This window comes from Porites lutea, chromosome 6 (genome assembly GCF_958299795.1).
Source record: "Porites lutea chromosome 6, jaPorLute2.1, whole genome shotgun sequence".
Classification (NCBI taxonomy): Eukaryota; Metazoa; Cnidaria; class Anthozoa; order Scleractinia; family Poritidae; genus Porites; species Porites lutea.
In genome coordinates this window covers 18,379,895-18,397,304 of record NC_133206.1, presented here as the reverse complement: position 1 = coordinate 18,397,304, position 17,410 = coordinate 18,379,895, and the positions used below count along the sequence as shown (strand labels likewise).

At 41.3% G+C, this 17,410-nt stretch overlaps 1 protein-coding gene across 1 annotated transcript; it reads left to right on the top strand.

Moving 5' to 3' along the window:
* The first annotated feature begins 2,204 nt into the window (after positions 1-2,204).
* Positions 2,205-2,717, top strand: LOC140941967 (uncharacterized). The gene has a single exon (XM_073390966.1). The coding sequence runs from the start codon at positions 2,205-2,207 to the stop codon at positions 2,715-2,717; it is 513 nt and encodes a 170-aa protein (XP_073247067.1).
* Positions 2,718-17,410: the final 14,693 nt, after the last annotated feature.

Below are 17,410 nucleotides of genomic sequence, written 5' to 3'. Positions count from 1 at the left end.
CTTAGAGGTGTCTCAAGTGCCTGCTGTGAAAGGTATCTTCTCTAATATGAAGCATTATTTGAAAAAAAGGTCATAGATACATTCAGCGGTTTATAGTCTCCATTATGGTCCCTGAGGGTACACAGCCCATTCTCCAGAAAGCAAGACCAGTTCCATATGTTTTAAAGAAAAGCAGAGCAGGCGCTGCAGTGACTGGAGGAAGAGGATATCCTTTACAAACTGACCCAAAGTGACTGGGCTGCCACAGTAGTGTTGATCCCCAAGATAGATGGCTCACTAAGAGTTTGTGGCGACTTAAAGTTGACAGAAAAGAAACATGTGCAGCTGACATCGCCCAGAGACCTTTACCTTATACAGAAATTTGCTTGCGATATTGGTTGAGGGACAAGTCTTTAGCAAGATAAATTTATCTCAGGCCTAGCCTATCCGTAGGTTGAACTGGATATAGATTCTCAGAAACACCTGACCATTGACACAAAAGGGCTTCACCCTTACAAACAACTGCCGTTTGGAGTCTCAAGTGCACTATCTATTTTTCAGAGAGTACGTATCAGCTTCTTCAGGGAGTAAAGTTCACGGTATGCCCTTTGGATGAAATCCTGATTTCAGTAGTTTCCCCGGGAGAACTTCTGGCAATTCTAGAGGAGGTTTTTGGTCATGCCAAGTGCATTTTCTTCCAGTCGTGATTCGAGTTTCTTGGATATTGAATTGACTAAAATGGCATTCTTTCCCTCCCTCAGAAGTTGGATGTGATCATGAAAGCCAAGAGTCTTGCCAATGTCTCAGAGTTGGAGGTTGGAGTGGAATCTGGGGAGTCTCAACTTTTTTAGAAAGTGTCTGTCAAACCTGGCGATTATGCTGCGTCCACTCCTTGACCTTTTCCAAGGGATTGAGCTTGAAAGTAGACAGAGGAGCGTGATAGTGCATTTGTAAAGAGTAAAGAGCAGTTACAAGATTCTCCCGTGCTGGTCCTTAATGAACTAAAGAAACTGCTAAGACTGGGCTGTAATGCATGGCCCTACGGGGTAGGCGCGTTAATCTTGCACGTCAGGGAGAATAGTGAGGAAAAGCCTTTTGCCTTTGCCGTTATAGGCCTCGGTTAGTGATCGTAACTATTCGCAAAATGAGAAAAGGCTCTGTCTATTATGTTTCGGGAGAATTTTTTGGTCGACCCTGGTCGGAGATATACGTTGTTGGCAGATGATAGCAGAACAGATCCTGTTTTAGCTCAACTTCATCAACTCTGTGTAGTTAACGCTGGTTAGTTTATTTAGATAGTTTTTTTTATGGAGCGCTAGTGGAACACTTGAAGGGGGAGAGAAAGCGCCCGTAGGGAAGGCCCCAGTTTCCCGTTTTCTCCGTTATCTGACAATACTTAGAATTTGCATTGGCTAAGAGCTTCTTTAGAGAGAAAGGAAAGTATAACAATGTGCATGCGTCACCTGAAGCGGTGATGAAAAAAGATGGATGAATTCATTAAAATCAATATGATTACAAAACGCCAATATGGTAGCGTCATTTGTTGACGAAATCATACACTGTAGAACACACCTCGCATGGATGGTCTCAAACGTAAGATGATACACTGTTAAATCCTTCCTTTCCTTACTATGAAATTTCGGTCGACTAGGGCTGTGTATTGTGAGAAGTATCCTGTTCGTCTGTAAGATGACTTGCAGCAAGTGCACCCCATGACGTCTCTTGCTAGGGTTATTTGTTGTGGCTGGAGTTGGATACTCCCATTGCCGAGAGGCTTCAGCTATGTCATGTCTATTTCTCCCTGGGTAATTCCTCTCCAAAGGAACTATTTCACCCACGAAAATGGCCTATTAAACCATGGGAGTGTGTCTAAATTGATTTCTTTGAGAATGGCAAGTTGATTGTTGAGGGTACCTACTCCAAGTCGTTGGAGGTAATCTCCATGAGCTCCATGACCAGCTTAAAAACCACTACGAAATACCAGAGGAGGTGGTTTCACACAATGGATCTCAGCTAGCAGCCGTTGAGTCCTCCGATTCATGAAACAGAGTGGAGTCAGGTTTACCCTCCACCGTACCATCCCGAATCTAAGGAGTCTGCTTGTAATATATTAGGTTCCAGGCTTCTTGTATTTGTGCAGTACATTAAAAAAATGGAGGACTAGCACATGGTTCGTTTACATGATGTAGTTTCTTGACTTAAATATTACATTTTTGGCGACGAGGATGGCGCTCGTGGGGCAAGTAGGAGAATATATCGACGGGAAAGAAGATATTGCCAGTTATATAGAACGAGTGGAATTGTATTTTGCGGCGAATTGCGTCGAAGTGGATTACGAAGTTGCTACGTTTGTAGCGTTAATTGGGGCAGATGCATATGGCGTGCTGAGGAATTTGTTAGCCCCTGAACTTCAGAAAGATAAGTCTTTTGATGAGTTGAAAGAGCTTTTGGTTTCACATTACTCGCCTAAACATATTTTGATCGCAGAACGTTTTAAATTTCATCGTCGGAACCAGTATGAGAGTGAAACGGTCGCACAGTTTGTAGTTGAGTTGAAGCGACTGGCGTTGAAGTGTGAATCTGGAACTTTTTTGAAAGAAGCGTCAAGGGACTGTCTCGTTTGTGGATTGAAAGGCGTGCAAATTCAGAAGAAGCTGTTGGCAGCGAGAGACTTGACTTTTGACAAAGCGTTTGAAACAGGACAATCCATGGAGTTAGCCAACAAAGAAGATTTTTGAGACAACAGTGTGCCAGTGGACGATAACGTCAATAAGGTCGCATATATGCCAGTTCAGGGCATTCGACTGGAGACGCCGTGAGTCGTTTTCATTGTGGTGGAAAGCATTCTCCATCAGGGTGCTGGGCCAGGTCGGTACAATGTTACAAGTGTCACAATAAGGGTCACCTTGCTAAGATGTGCGATAAGAAAGGAAAGATACAATCCACGTGTCATTTGGAGGTTGATTCACCTATGAGTACTACTGAAGAGCAGTCTGGACTGGGATTGTACACTCTCAAGTATAAAGGACAAGGTGGATCAGGGTTTCAAGTTCAGTTGTTGTTAGAGGGTAAGCCAGTCAGCATGGAAGTTGACACGGGATCAGCGGTGTCCATTGTCTCTGAGGTGGAGTAAAAGAAGTGGTTTAAGCATCTCAAATTGCAGCCAACGCAGTTCCACTTGAAAACCTATTCTGGTGAGTCATTACCCTTGTTGGGGGAGATTCGAGTCGCTGTTAAGTATCAGACCCAGGAAATGTAACTACCTCTGGTGGTTGCTAAAGGAAAAAAGCCTGTGTTGCTTGAGTGTAATTGGCTTGAGAAACTGGATCTGGATTGGTCCACCATCTTCACGGTGTCTCATGTGCCTGCCGTGGAGGATGTCCTTGCTAAGTATGAAGCCCTGTTTGAGAAGGGGTATGGACACATCAAACTGTATAAAGCCTCCATTCAGGTCCGTGAAGGTGCACAGCCCCTATTTCTGAAAGCAAGACCCGTTCCATATGCTCTTAAAGAAAAGGTGGAGCAGGAGCTTCAGAGACTGGAGGATGAAGGGATTATCTACAAAGTAAGTCAAAGTGACTGGGCTGCAACAGTGGTGTTGGTCCTCAAGAAAGATGGTTCACTGAGAGTGTGTGGCGACTACAAGATGACAGTGAAGCAATGTGCCGATGTCGACCAGTACCCTTTGCCTAATACAGAAAAATTTTTTGCGACGTTAGCTGGGGTATTAGGAAGTATTAGCAAGATTGATTTATCTCACGCATATCAGCAGGTAGAGCTGGATGAATACTCGCAGAAGTACCTAACAATTAACACACACAAGGGTTTGTACCGTTACAAACGGCTGCCGTTTGGAGTCTCTAGTGCACTAGGTATTTTTCAAAGGATCATGGATCAGCTTCTACAGGGGGTTAAGTTCACAGTTTGCCGTTTGGATGACATCCTGATTTCAGGGGGTTCCACTGAGGAACACTTGGCAATCCTGGAGGACGTTTTCAGGCGCTTACAAGAACATGGCATCAGGTTGAATCCAGCGAAGTGCATTTTCTTCCAGTCGGGCCTCGAGTTTCTTGGACACTGGATTGACAAGAATGGCATTCGTCCCCTCCCTCAGAAGATGGATGCAGTCATGCAAGCCAAGAGTCCTACAAATGTCACAGAGTTGAAGTCGTATCAGGGACTGCTTAACTATTATGGCAAGTTCCTGCCCAATCTGGGGACTACACTGCATCCTCTTCATGACCTTTTGCAAAAGGATAGACGTTGGAAGTGGACGGAGGCGTGCGAGACAGCGTTTGTTAACAGTAAGAAGCAGTTACAAGATTCTCCTTTGCTGGTCCATTATGATCTGAAGAAGTCACTTCGGCTGGCCTGTGATGTATCACCCTATGGGGTAGGAGCGGTTATCTCTCATGTTATGGAGAACGGCGAGGAAAAGCCTATTGCTTCTGCATCTCGAACTCTCACAGGTAGTGAGCATAACTTTTCCCAAATAGAGAAAAGAGGCCTTATCCATCGTGTTTGGAGTGAAAAAGTTCCATTCGTATCTGTATGGTCGGAGGTTTACATTGCTTACAGATCATCGCCGCTGGTCACAATTCTTGGGCCGAAGACTGGTGAACCCCCGCTGGCCGCAGCAAGAATGCAAAGGTGTTCTTTGATTTTAGCAGCTTATTAGTATGAAATTGAGTATAGGAAGTCTGCTGAACATGTAAATGAAGATGCTTTGTCAAGACTGGTACAGGCATCTTTAGAAGAGCAAGAGGAGAAGGAAGAGGTGTATTTGATCAGTTACCTGGAGGAACTTCCAGTTACAGCCCGGGACATTGCGGCTCCAACTAGAAAAGACCCGGTTTTAGCTCGTCTGTACGACTTCACTTTGCATGGATGGCCCCAAGCGCTCAATGCTCCAGTGTTGCAGCGTTACTTTTCACGAAAGCAAGAACTTTCTGTTGACCGAGGCTGTGTGTTGTGGGGTTTACGTGTAGTTATTCCTGAGAAGTATCGTGTTCGTCAGTTGGATGACTTTCACCAAGAGCATCACGGAATCTGCTGGCGAGGGGTTGTCTTTGGTGGCCCAGATTGGATGCTGCTATTGTTGAGAGGGTTCAGCAATGTCATGTTTTTGTTGCCTTGGGCAAGTTCTCTTCAAGGGCACCATTATACCCTTGGAAATGGCCTCCTAAGCCATGGGAGCGTATCCACATTGATTTCTTTGAGAAGGGCAAGTTGAATTTCTTGATTGTTGTTGATGCCTATTCCAAGTGGTTGGAGGTGACGCCCATGGGTTCCATGACCAGTTTGAAAACCATCGAGGTTTTTTCGCTCGTTGTTTGCACGCTACGGAATACCGGAAGAGGTGGTTTCGGACAATGGACCGCAGCTAGCATTGTAAGAGTTCTCTCAATTCTTGGAGCAGAATGGAGTCAAGTTTACCCGGGTTCCACCGTACCATCCTGCATCTAATGGAGCTGCTGAACGTTCTGTACAGACTGCCAAGACGGTTTTGACCAAGCAAGTGCTGGATGGCAAAGCAAATTCCCTCAGTCTGGAGCATAGGCTGGCCAACTTTATTATTTTGAATCGTAGCAAACCTCACACTGTCACTGGGCAATCCCCCGCTGAGCTGTTTTTGGGACGACAGATTAGGAACTGTTTCTCATTACTGAAACCCAACGTTAACAGAGCCGTGGAGGACCAACAGTTGAGGCAGAAAGAGCACCACGATGAAGGACGAGTGAAACTCCGAGAGTTCAAGTTGAATGAAGTGGTCTTGGTTCGTAATTGGCGGCGTGGCGGAAGGATCGCTCAGGTGAAAGGTCCCCGCACTTACCTAGTCCGCTGTGAGGATCAAATACGATTTGTCCACGTGGACCATTTGAAGAGTGCTCTCTGGATCCAGTCCTCAAGCTCTTGGGAGGGCGAGGAAGATAGTAATTACGCACGGAACTTCCCAAGTTCCCAAGCCGAAGTGAAGAGTGGAGCGTGGAGTCCTTCTGAACCACTGGTTAATACATCCGAGGCATGAGGAGTTCCGGATGCAGGTGACGTGGGGGAACAGGACACAACTGAGGTGACACCAGAATCATCATTGGGAGACGCTTTGGAGGGAGGAAGTCCCTCAGTGACACCATTGTCACCGCACCCAGCACTGAGGTACCCAAGTCGGGAAAGGAGACCACCACGCAGACTCATATGTGAAATGTGAACATTGTTCAAGTAGATGACGAACGCTGAACATTGTTTATCTGTTAGACGTGCATTTTCTTGTTGCTGTTGTTATGCTAACCAACCCATTTATTCGGGAGGAGTGTAATATATTAGGTTCCGGGTTCCTTGTATTTTTCACTTGCGCAGTACATTAAAAAAGGAGGACTAGCACATGGTTCGTTTACATGATGTAGTTTCATGACTTAAATATTACACTGCTGAACGTTCCATACAGACGGCGAAGGTGGTTTTGACAAAACAAGTGCTGAATGGCAAAGCAAATATCATTAGTCCGGAACATAAGCTAACCCCCCCCCCCCCTTTCTTATTTATTTGAATAATATTCCTAAATGCTCTAATATATTAACAGTCATTCTCGTTGCTAGTGGCACGAATTTGTTCTTTAGTCATAAAAGCGTCGACATGCAGGTGTTGGGTTCTTGAATCCCTTGCGTCTCCTATGTTTCCTTGTGTCCCCTGTGACTCTTGTGTTCCCTGTGTCCAATGTGTCCCCTGCGTCCTTTGTGTCCCCTTTGGCATTTAAAAACTATGAAGTATTCTGCGGCCTTGCCCTTGTCTCTCATATGGCGCGAACACTTTTATGGGTTTCGTTGCACTGTTATGGGTTTCGCATGTGACAACATGCGAGGTTTTTTTCTTACGCTAAGGAAGTCAAAGGATGTGATTTTTCTTGAACATAAAAAATCAAAACACAAGGTTATGCTTTTCTTGTTTAGAAAATAATTTGTTTGATTTTTAGTAATCATCTAAAAGCTCATTAATTTATTAATTTGGGTGACCAACTGGGAGGCTCGGCACCCTTACTAAAGTGTTTCTGGAGCCTGAAGAGGTCCCCTAAAATTTTATTTAGGCGATTATCTTCTAGGCATAGGGACCTCAGGGGCTCCCTGACAATTTTTCTTAGAGCACAGCCTTGCGCCTTGTAGTTATTCATTGGAAGTCTGATACATTACATGCTATTGTTCAATGGGGAGGAGAATTTATTGAGGATATTAGTAAAGCCGGAATGCAGATTTTAGTGAACTACCCCATACTCTTAACATATATGGTGGTGATATTGATGTAAGTTTTGTTTAGAGGAGCAAAGAAACCCTTGTGTGTAACTCATCTTCTAGTGTATTTAACAGAACATCTCCGTCTCCCCTGCACACATTTTCCAATGCCATTCAACATAATTCTTACTTACACCAACACATCCCGCGTAAGCGCCTTCAGGCGACTTCTTGTTTTTAAATTAAAAGGGAAGAAAATAAATCAAAACATCACAATCAAAATAAATGAACTTATTGATCAGGTTAAAAAGACAAAAGTTTTAGGCGTACGTAAAGACGAACAACTCTCATGAAAACATCATATCAATCAAGTCATTTGTAAAATGAGCTGAATACCTATCTAACCGCACTATTTGTGTACGCGTATTTCAATCATGACCTACCAAACTGTTTAAATAATTATTTCACATTAAAGAAAGAAATACATATTCATTATACGCGTTTAGCATCAAACATACGTACTGATTTGCCAAACGATCTTAAAAAAATTAAATCATATAATTCTTTTTAAAAAACTAATTAAAGACCGTGTTCAGAATCAATTTATTACTGTTGTTAGTTATAGTTTTCAGTCACCTATTATTCACTAAATGCGTTAAAAACCCGTCTTCTATCTGTAAATAGTTAAGTACATTAAGGGGATCTCCATAGAAGAGCTCAAGAGAGCTTTCTTAGATACCTGGCCGGTGCAATTTATTTACATGCATAGCCGGTTATGGCTTGTTACTCTAAGTGTTATGGTAAATAAAAATGGATACAATAAAATTGCTTTTTCACGAAAAAATTATCTTATTCTGAACTGTAGTACACTTCACACCTTCACAACTCGATTCCATGCTGTTTCTAATGAAGACGCAAACATGACCGTGTCCAATGTCAACTTTTTTCCGTCGTACCAGGTTAAAGCCATCTATTTTAACTACATTTGTCGTGAATATGGCTTTTAAGCCAAGTCTAAGTTATACAAATGCAATCCAGATTTGCATGACTTGTAACGTGGCGGATTTCATCAACCTTAGGAGCGATAGACATGACATTTGATAAAAACAACGAGGACACGAACGCAGACGACGAACCCTCCCCCTGGGCTGATGGTTCCAAGTTGACTTTCACGCAATTAGGCGCATTATGATTTCCGCCACGCCAGTAACTGCAGAGGTCTGGTCGACACCACCAGCTTAGATGGTTTCAATCTGGCAATGTGAATTAATATTTCGCTCGCAAAAGAGACGGCCAGCACTAGTTCCTCAGTATCTCAGCCATGTAGTTTTCCCAAGACAATTACCGAATGTTAGTAGTGGTCGGGGAAGAGCCATAAGAATAAAGAAAATTGGAATTTTTATTAAATTATCAGTTAGATAAAAAAATGCAGCAGTCCATGGCGCATATATACAATTAGTTAATTACTTATCACTCATTTGGACGTCACTCATATGTTAGCCCCAGCAGTACTGGTTTCTGTCGTTTAGGATAGCTAAGCCATATTATTGTGCTAGACAGAAACGCTGTGATGAGAATTACCCGCTTTCTATGTTTAAAGCTCTAATACTGAATCCCAAAACCCACCGAATCGCGCCAGATACATGTCGCCAGGAGGAAAAGAGTGCAAGTGCTACGTAGATTTCTCGCGAAGAAATTGTAGAAGATGGCGAAACCAACAATAACAAAAATACCTGAATATTGCATGACGCCCTATAACCTGACTTAACTTATATCGTTAAGAGACGTCCGACCATGTACTAAAAAGAATGGAAAAGACATTATAACTTTGTCGCCCGATTAGATGTAACTCGGCTGATGCAAATTATTCCTCCTACATTTATAAATGATCGACAGAAAGGGAGAGTAATTTGAACTTAAGGGTGTATATGCACCCAGATTGCAATTATAAACAGACAAGAAGAAGAATTTCCGTGCCAATATCGGCGGTATTGTCAGAGCTTTATAATTTTGCAATATGCGCGAAAAAAAAAACTGACTCACTCATTGATTTTTTTTGGTGAGCTCTTCCTATCATTGCGAAGCAGTGTCACACAACCCAGCGCGTTGCATGTAGCATAGTAGAGTTGCGATGATTACGTCTATAATATCATAGGTGACGAATTACTCCTTTATAATTTTGGAGCGAAATTTCAGCGTTAATTTGTAATTTGACATGTGAAATTACAAAATTGCCATGGCAACCCTTCCGTACGTCTCAGTGTCAAGATGGCGATGAAGTTTTAAAATGCCGTGAATGAAGATGTCAGGGCACAAAAAGACGTTTTAGAAAACCTGAACACACAAGAGAACATCAAGAAGGATTCTAACAGGAATTTTGCCGAAAAAGTCTGAAAAATTCTGAACTTTATAAGCCAAATTTAAGGTCTAAACATTTGAGAGAAAGGAGTTCTCGATCGATACGATCCAGGATAAACATGTCAAAAATCCAAGATTGCTAAGGTAATTCGTCACCCATGATATTAATAGGCAATCAAATGGTATACTCGTGAAATTAGGGAATAATTTCACTTGGGTTTTGTCCAAATCCTAATAATTTCCCGAGCCTTCAGGCAATCTTGGATTTTTGACATGTTTATCCTGGATCGTATCGATCGAGAACTCCTTTCTCTCAAATGTTTAGACCATAAATTTGGCTTATAAAGTTCAGAATTTTTCAGACTTTTTCGGCAAAATACCTGTTAGAATCCTTCTTGATGTTCTCTTGTGTGTTTAGGTTTTCTAAAGCGTCTTTTTGTGCCTTGACATCTTCATTCACGGCATTTGAAAACTTCATCGCCATCTTGACACTGAGACGTACGGAAGGGTTGCCATGGCAATTTTGTAATTTCACATGTGAAATTACAAATTAACGCTGAAATTTCGCGCCAAAATTAAGGAGTAATTCATCACCTATGATATTAACGCATTAACAAAATTGTTTCATTTCGACTAGAGGATTACAATTAGTAGCAAGTTTAGATCTCTTGCAGAACCCCCGGTTTTTCATCACTAATTAAACCTTACTCCCTTTTCTGTTAATAATAATGATGATGATGATGATAACAGTAATTATCAATATTAGTATCACCAAGAAACATAAGTTTCCCCGGGGCCCAACGTCCATATTTTCTAAGAAAAATCGAAGGCCCTGCAAAAGGTACCATCAATAAAGCTGTAAGAGAGAACCTCCGAATGCCTCATGAGAATGGTTTGGTCCAGGATGGAGGTGCAGGTAATGGAACCTGAGCCTGGCGTGTGTGGATGCTAAGAGGACCTATGACGCACTATTCCAAAATCAGTGCTCCTTTGAAACATGAAAGAGGTAGCGAGGAAGAAGAATAAAATGGGAACATCCAAGGCAATAAACGGCATCAGGGGGCTCCCGCAGTGAGATGCCCCGCTTCCCCCTCTGTTTTCATAGTGCCTGAACGCTGTTACATGGAGGTTAAATGCAACGAGGGGTTGACGAATATCCAAGCATGCCTGTTCAGAAAGTGCAGCATGAAAGCATTAATTGAACAGAGTACTGAAAGTCATACAATCAGCAATGAACAACGTTGGCCTACAATAAAACCCTAAGACGTATGCGGTGGTCAACATCATGAGAGTGGCTGTGGACGGGAAGAAATGAGGCTTGGTAACAAGTCATGCTTTGAAAGGCTTAACCTAGGGAACCAGTACGTATAGAGACTGAGGCCAGAAGATAAACTGGCCCAAAAGCTCACCCAATATTGAAGCCCATTATCGACAAACAAGGTCAAGATGTCCAACTATTTCCCCCTGCAAAAGAGAAGGGAATGCAGCGGTGAAGTTGTGTACAAAAAGATCCTACATCAAGATGGTACAGAGAAGCCGAACCGGTCATTTTGACATCTTTCAAGTCAATTGTTTGATGGATCACAAGTAAATGTCAGTGAAGGAGATACTTTCGAGCTTTCGAGGGACTTAATTTTGACGTGCCAAACGCCAAAAAACTTTTAGTAGACCACGGCAAACAAACTACAAACGACACATGACCAGCTCACTGAAGAAAAAGAAGGCAAACTTCAATTTTCGCTTGCTGAGACGTTAGTGCATGCCCCTGATCCAACGGTTTTTTAACGCACCTTATGGTAGATGCTCGTTCTCCACTTTAGCTTATGAGCTCGCCATGAAAACTGAAAGCCGGAAAACAAGGACGTTGGTTTGGATTTAGGCTCAGAAACCGAAAAAAGGAGTCTTGTATGGAATACTCATCCTGGTTAACATAAACCACGCAGTCTTCGTGTTTTTCGTGCCAAGGCTCAAAGAACTGAATCACTCCTTTGTCAGGTTCAAATCTACAAAGAAATGAGTTCTTTATCATCCTGTGGAGTTCAATCAGTGCGATTCAACCTTTTTACCTTGCCCTGAAACTCCAGAGAAAACAAGGTGATGTGGTGTGGTACAAGCAAAGTGCTTTGAGAAAGAGTGAGATTGGCAAATTTTTTACCCCGGCAGCAGGGTCATAAGGTAGAGTTACCAAACACTCGGTGGTGCGGATAAGTGCACTATACGCCTTCTTGATGCTGAAGTTTCAATAATGTTCGTGGCACATTTCAGAGGTCACTAGTACTAAAAGGTCTCGATTTCTACAAACGCGTCTCATATGAACAACCACGGTGAATGTCCCTGGCGCCCAGCAGCTCGAACAAAAACTCAGGTTTTCCACGCATACAGAACCGCCAACTCTTCCAAACGCTTATGTCACAAATGTTTATTCTGCTCCATTCCATTCCTTTGGGATCTGGTTTCTTTGCTGGTTTAAATACTGGCAGCGTCAACAACTGCACATTCAATATTCATCTCACGTCAAGGTAGCTTTGTAGCACGGATGCTAGCAACACTCTAGTCCAGCGATCAAGTGTAAAAAGCGGAAGAAATGTTAAATGAACTTTCTTTTTTTACCTAAGGCTTCCCGCCACTTTAAAACGTGGATTTTGACAATTTCAATCAAGCAGAAATTAAATCTGAAAAAGTCCGTTAAGCAATTTCCATCCATCTTGACCTCGGGCTTGCTCAATAACGCACGACTATAGCAGGTGTAACTCATCTTATACGAACTTTCCGTTCACGGAATATTTTATAGACATACCTTTTTGATGACTTGTTCAAACGTCTACACACTCTGCATGCTTGATTACGTTTGGTTTAATGATACGATGTTGATCATCAGTAGGACGTGGTTGCTAAAATCTTGTCAAGTATAGCTATCATCGCGCGTTTACTCTCCGCTTTTAGTCCTGTGTTCCTGTAACAATGATATGTATTGAATCCATTCGGGCAACGTTTGTCCCATTTCTCTTTGGGCAATTCTAGCGCATTGATATGTGTTATATTCTCAGGATTCTTGTGATTGTTGATGGTCAAGGTATTTGGTCTTCTGTTGTACAAGTTTTGCATAGCCCTGTTCTTCCCTGGATTTCGTTCAGCGAATACGCTCGTTTCATCTCGTTGGCATCGTATTTTACGATTTGAAGTGATGGATAAAAAATGCATCTACCTTGATGTTGTTAACTTTGTATGCCAAGTTTAAGCTCCACATTTGGTGGAGAGCCAGGGTCGCACTCATTCCTGCTCATTGCAGTTTGAAAAGTATTACATCAACGTGACGATTTCTAACGTCAAGATTATAAAACTGAACCTCTGGAACAATATCCGCGTCGGTCTAAATATTCGCGTTGGATCTCTATGGTTCACAGTACTATGGCTTACCTTCTGCTCGTCATTTTAAAGCCCATGCAGACCGGATCTTTAGCAATGGACATCATTCAATGAGGCTAAGTAGGATATGAAGAATTCTGCAGATCGAGGAGGGTGTTATTCACCAAGGCCGAAGGCCGAGGTGGATAACACCTTCCGGGATCTGCAGAATTCTTCATATCCTGCGATAGCCGAATTCAATAACTGCTTTATTATTCATTCAAAATAATTCCAACTCTAAAAACAAGCTAAAAATGCTTACCTCGGTCGATGTTAAGTTCACATCGATAGTGCATCTTTTTCGGGAAATTTAGCGGATAAAGGTCTCCTCAGGTCTGCAAATATACTCCAAATAGCAAATGTTGTCCGTCGAGTTGACTTCTCGCTGTTCTTGCTATATGTTTTTAGACAATATTTCGCCGTGAAACGAGTACAATGTCCGCCCGACAGTTCCCCCATTTTGTTCAAACAACCAAAACATTTCAACCCCGTCCACAGGTTTCCTCGGTAAACGGTTCAATATGATGGTTCAATATGACAAATTATTGAACCGATGACGTCATTTTCACGTCATCGGTTCAATATGACAGTTCAGCCGCTGGTTATGGTGAATTATGCGTGTGGTTTTACCCAATCAGAAACGGGGAAATATTTTGAATGAATAATTATATCTGTTGTTTTAGTGACGTATCATTACATGTACTAGTTTAACTTTACAAGGGAGTAATGTTAAAGTAACAGACTTGTCATTTTGGATTTTTTTTTAATCCGAGACGCAGTTAAGACTGCTAAACTGGCTCGTTCATAATTCGTCAGTTCAAATTGAGTAACCTTGACCGTGCAGACCATGAGATCTGCATAGGCGGTCACGTCTCAAGGTAATGTAGATAAGAATTTACTTCTTCAGACAAGCTCCTCTGTTAAAAAAAATTCTGAGACACTTTCCAGATTTGCTTTGTCAAGTTCATTTGTGGGATGTAAACAGGAGGTTCGTTTTATCTGTTCTATAAGTGAGTGACCTTCAACCGTGATAATCTCTTCTTTTTCCGTTTCGTACGTCCCAGCTTCTTGTCCAACAATATACTTCCCAAGTGTTATAAGAAACGTTACAAACAACAAAAATGAACTTCGAAAAACTGTTAGGCTAACAAGTTTTCAAAAACCCACAATTTCAATCCGCTTTAGCCTTCTTCAAGTTTGTCCATCCGTGCCTACTTTTGTATTTGCTGTGCTAATAATATATTCTTTAAATGTTTTGTGCGATTATTTTCATGTTTCCCTCAATTTGGTGGCAGTTTATATTGTTAGAATTTTCATAAAATTCGTGAAACAACTCCTTTAACAATTGAGTCATAATCTAGAGATCTAGACTTTTGGTTAGCGCGCTTAACAACACGAAATACCGCTTTTAGGTTTGGAGCTATCCAATTCCCCGTTTAGTAAGATTGTTGGTCTTCCGGAACATTTCAAACTTTAATTAACAGCAGGCTAAAACACTGTTATGATTTGCTTCATGATCCCCAAGCTTAAGAATATATACCTACAAGAATAAATTCCATTTTTACCTTAGAAATCTCCCGTAACAAACATCTTTGTATCACAGGGCAGGGTATTAGTCCATTACCAAGGATGGTCCGATTGTTCATGGCTTCTTCCTATGTCTGTTACAGGTTTCGAAAATGACACTGCGCTCCGAAACCAAAAATCAGTTGATGGGTTCAGAAACGAAAAGTGTTCTGAATCACTTCACGTATTTTAGGTTTCAGTTTGTCTAATTGCTAACTACAAATACATTTTATAGTCAATCGAATTAAATGACAAAACTATGCTGGTCTATACTGTCCTTTCCCCAGATTAAGTCTCATCACTGCGTCGTTTCTGGGTAGTTATACAAAAACACAATCGCAAGCATTTTTCATTTGTTGAAAAGACAATTGTTTCTCCATATGAATACCGTATAAGTTATAGCAGATGATGATGTTAAAATTAACCATGAAAATAATAAAAAAAACTCTGTCGAGAGCAAAATCTCTTTTCATGCAGTTTTTTGGTTTGTTAACAGGATTAGTCGATAGCGTATATGCAATAAAAAGATTTCCATCGAACTATGCTTTGCTTGTGGGGGTAAGGTGTTCACAATTGTGAAAAGTCAGTTGATACAAAGATACCCTTGATCTTACAAACGAAAAATGCGAAATACCGGTACACTAGAAAACGAAGGATCTTGTGTAAGTATACTGATTAACCAATTCAGTCAAAATTGTATGTACTTTTTTTCTTAATCGTCTGTGGTAGACTTCCGAGAGAAACGTTGCGTCCCCTCTGCTATTTCTTAAAACATAGAAAATTTCAAAGAAAACATACAGACTCCTTATCATGTTACTATTTGAAAATGACATATGAGCGATCTATTGTGTTTTTGGATCCTTATCGTGTAATCAAGTTTCATGTATTGAAAAACATCCGGACGTGAACTGCCTCCTGCGTTTTATATAAACTTACATTCCTGATATTCCTGTTACTGCCTATTTTCAAGGGATATTTGATACATTACAGTTGTAGTTTTGAGGTCATAGAAACCGAAATAACCCTTGAGTAAAAATTGAATGACCTTGTACTTTTCAAACAATGAAACAAGGAAATTCAATAAAGATTAAGGATGATCGTTTCTTCCGAGCCTGTGTGATCCCATTTTTTGGCCGGGTTATTTTGTTTTGCGCATGCGTAAAATACACGTTAAAGCGTCCACTCAGCATTTTAAATATACATAGTACGACGTACTCAGTGAAAAGCCTTGTTGCCCTCCACTGCTTTAGCTATTAAGAGGTGCAAACGATATTTATTCACACATAAGAAAAATACTTCGTCCAATTATAACTGCGATCGATGCTGTTTCACATGTGACAAAAATAGTTGGTCCAATGAGAACTGCGATCGATGTTGTTTCACGTGTTAGAAAAGTAAGATGGTAATAAGATGGTATGATCGAATGTCACTAGACAGAAATAACGTATTACGAAACCCTAGTGTCTTCCCGCTTCGCTTCAGGCTCAGGTCTCTAAACACAGTTATGTATCCCGGACCAGTATACGATTCTGGCAAATTACAACTCTGGTCAAACCTCTTGGAACACTAACGCAATAGCTCGACAAAATGACGCATTTTCTCTTCCCCTCCCTCAACAGTCAACACTACTTAAGGGAAAGGGGGACTCGGGAAAAAGGCTCTTATAGCAACATTCCCATGCGTCGTCGAGCCTAATTTCCTAAGTGTCCCAAGATGTCTATTTTTACTCGGTTAACTCGAATTCGGATAGCTCAAATTCCCCGCTAACTTGTACTAAATTTTCTTTCTCTTGATCACAAGTCACTGAAAATTACCCCAATAACTCGGCGAATTCTGGTTCTTGTAACTCTACTCGGATGCCATTCCATTAGCTCGTCTTGTTGAATAATGAGTAAAAAACACTAAATCTAACACTGGTTAACACTTACAGCAATTTGATTTTAATCGCAGCGAACAGATCACGTTTTATCACAAAAAAATGCCTAATCATGTTACCGTTTCTGATAAAATAAGTTAAACTTACACTGCAGTAGCACACTGCTGGAGGTGCTGAATAATCAGTAACTATCAATTTTTAAGGTGGCTCGACTGGATTTTTTCGCGGGGATACCTCCTGAGTATGAGCATTAAATACGTTGGCATGAGTAAAGATATGGGAAAAGGGTTACCAAAGATGAGTAAAAAACGTAATGGCGTCATTACGTTGCCATGGCGACTTCGATTGCAATAAAACCCAGATCATAAGAAATTTTCTTCTTTATGTGATACAGTTGTGGTAACCCTTTTCCCATATCTTTACGCATGAAGACGTAGTTAATGCTCAAACTTGGGAGGTATCCCCCCTAAAAAATCCAGTCAAGCCGCCTTAACACTGAAAATTGAATTTTGCAATCGGCCCCGATAACCGGAACCTTCGCTAACTCGAACTGTTTTTTGAGTTTTTGGTTACCGGGGTTCTAGTGTATTACGAAAGTTAATCATGAAAAATTCTTGTTACTACACGGGTAAAGAGAAAAAATTCTGAGCTTTCTTTCTCCTAGATCCTTGTTCGTAGTAGAATGAACACGTCATATAATTAGTGACCTGGCATGGCTCAGATCACTGGAAGGTTGTATCTACCCTTCTTCTCTCTTCAGGAATAGCCTAATGTACAGAATAACCATTCTTACCGTTGATTGTAAGAGAGTGGCTAATTAGATCTATCTTATTTCATCCTCTTACTACTGCGGCTCTGCAGCCTTTACCTACAAACTAAGGATCAACTTTCTCTATATACTCTCCAGTCTGAATTTTTGAGAGATTTATGATCACGTCTCCAGCAGAAATAGTGAATTTGTTCCACGTGGTCAAAATTTAATTGTTTTGATCAAGTTTAATTA

What these genes read in the sequence shown, in the direction of transcription:
- LOC140941967 (XM_073390966.1), top strand. Translation starts at nt 2,205, where the DNA reads ATGGCGCTCGTGGGGCAAGTAGGAGAATATATCGACGGGAAAGAAGAT.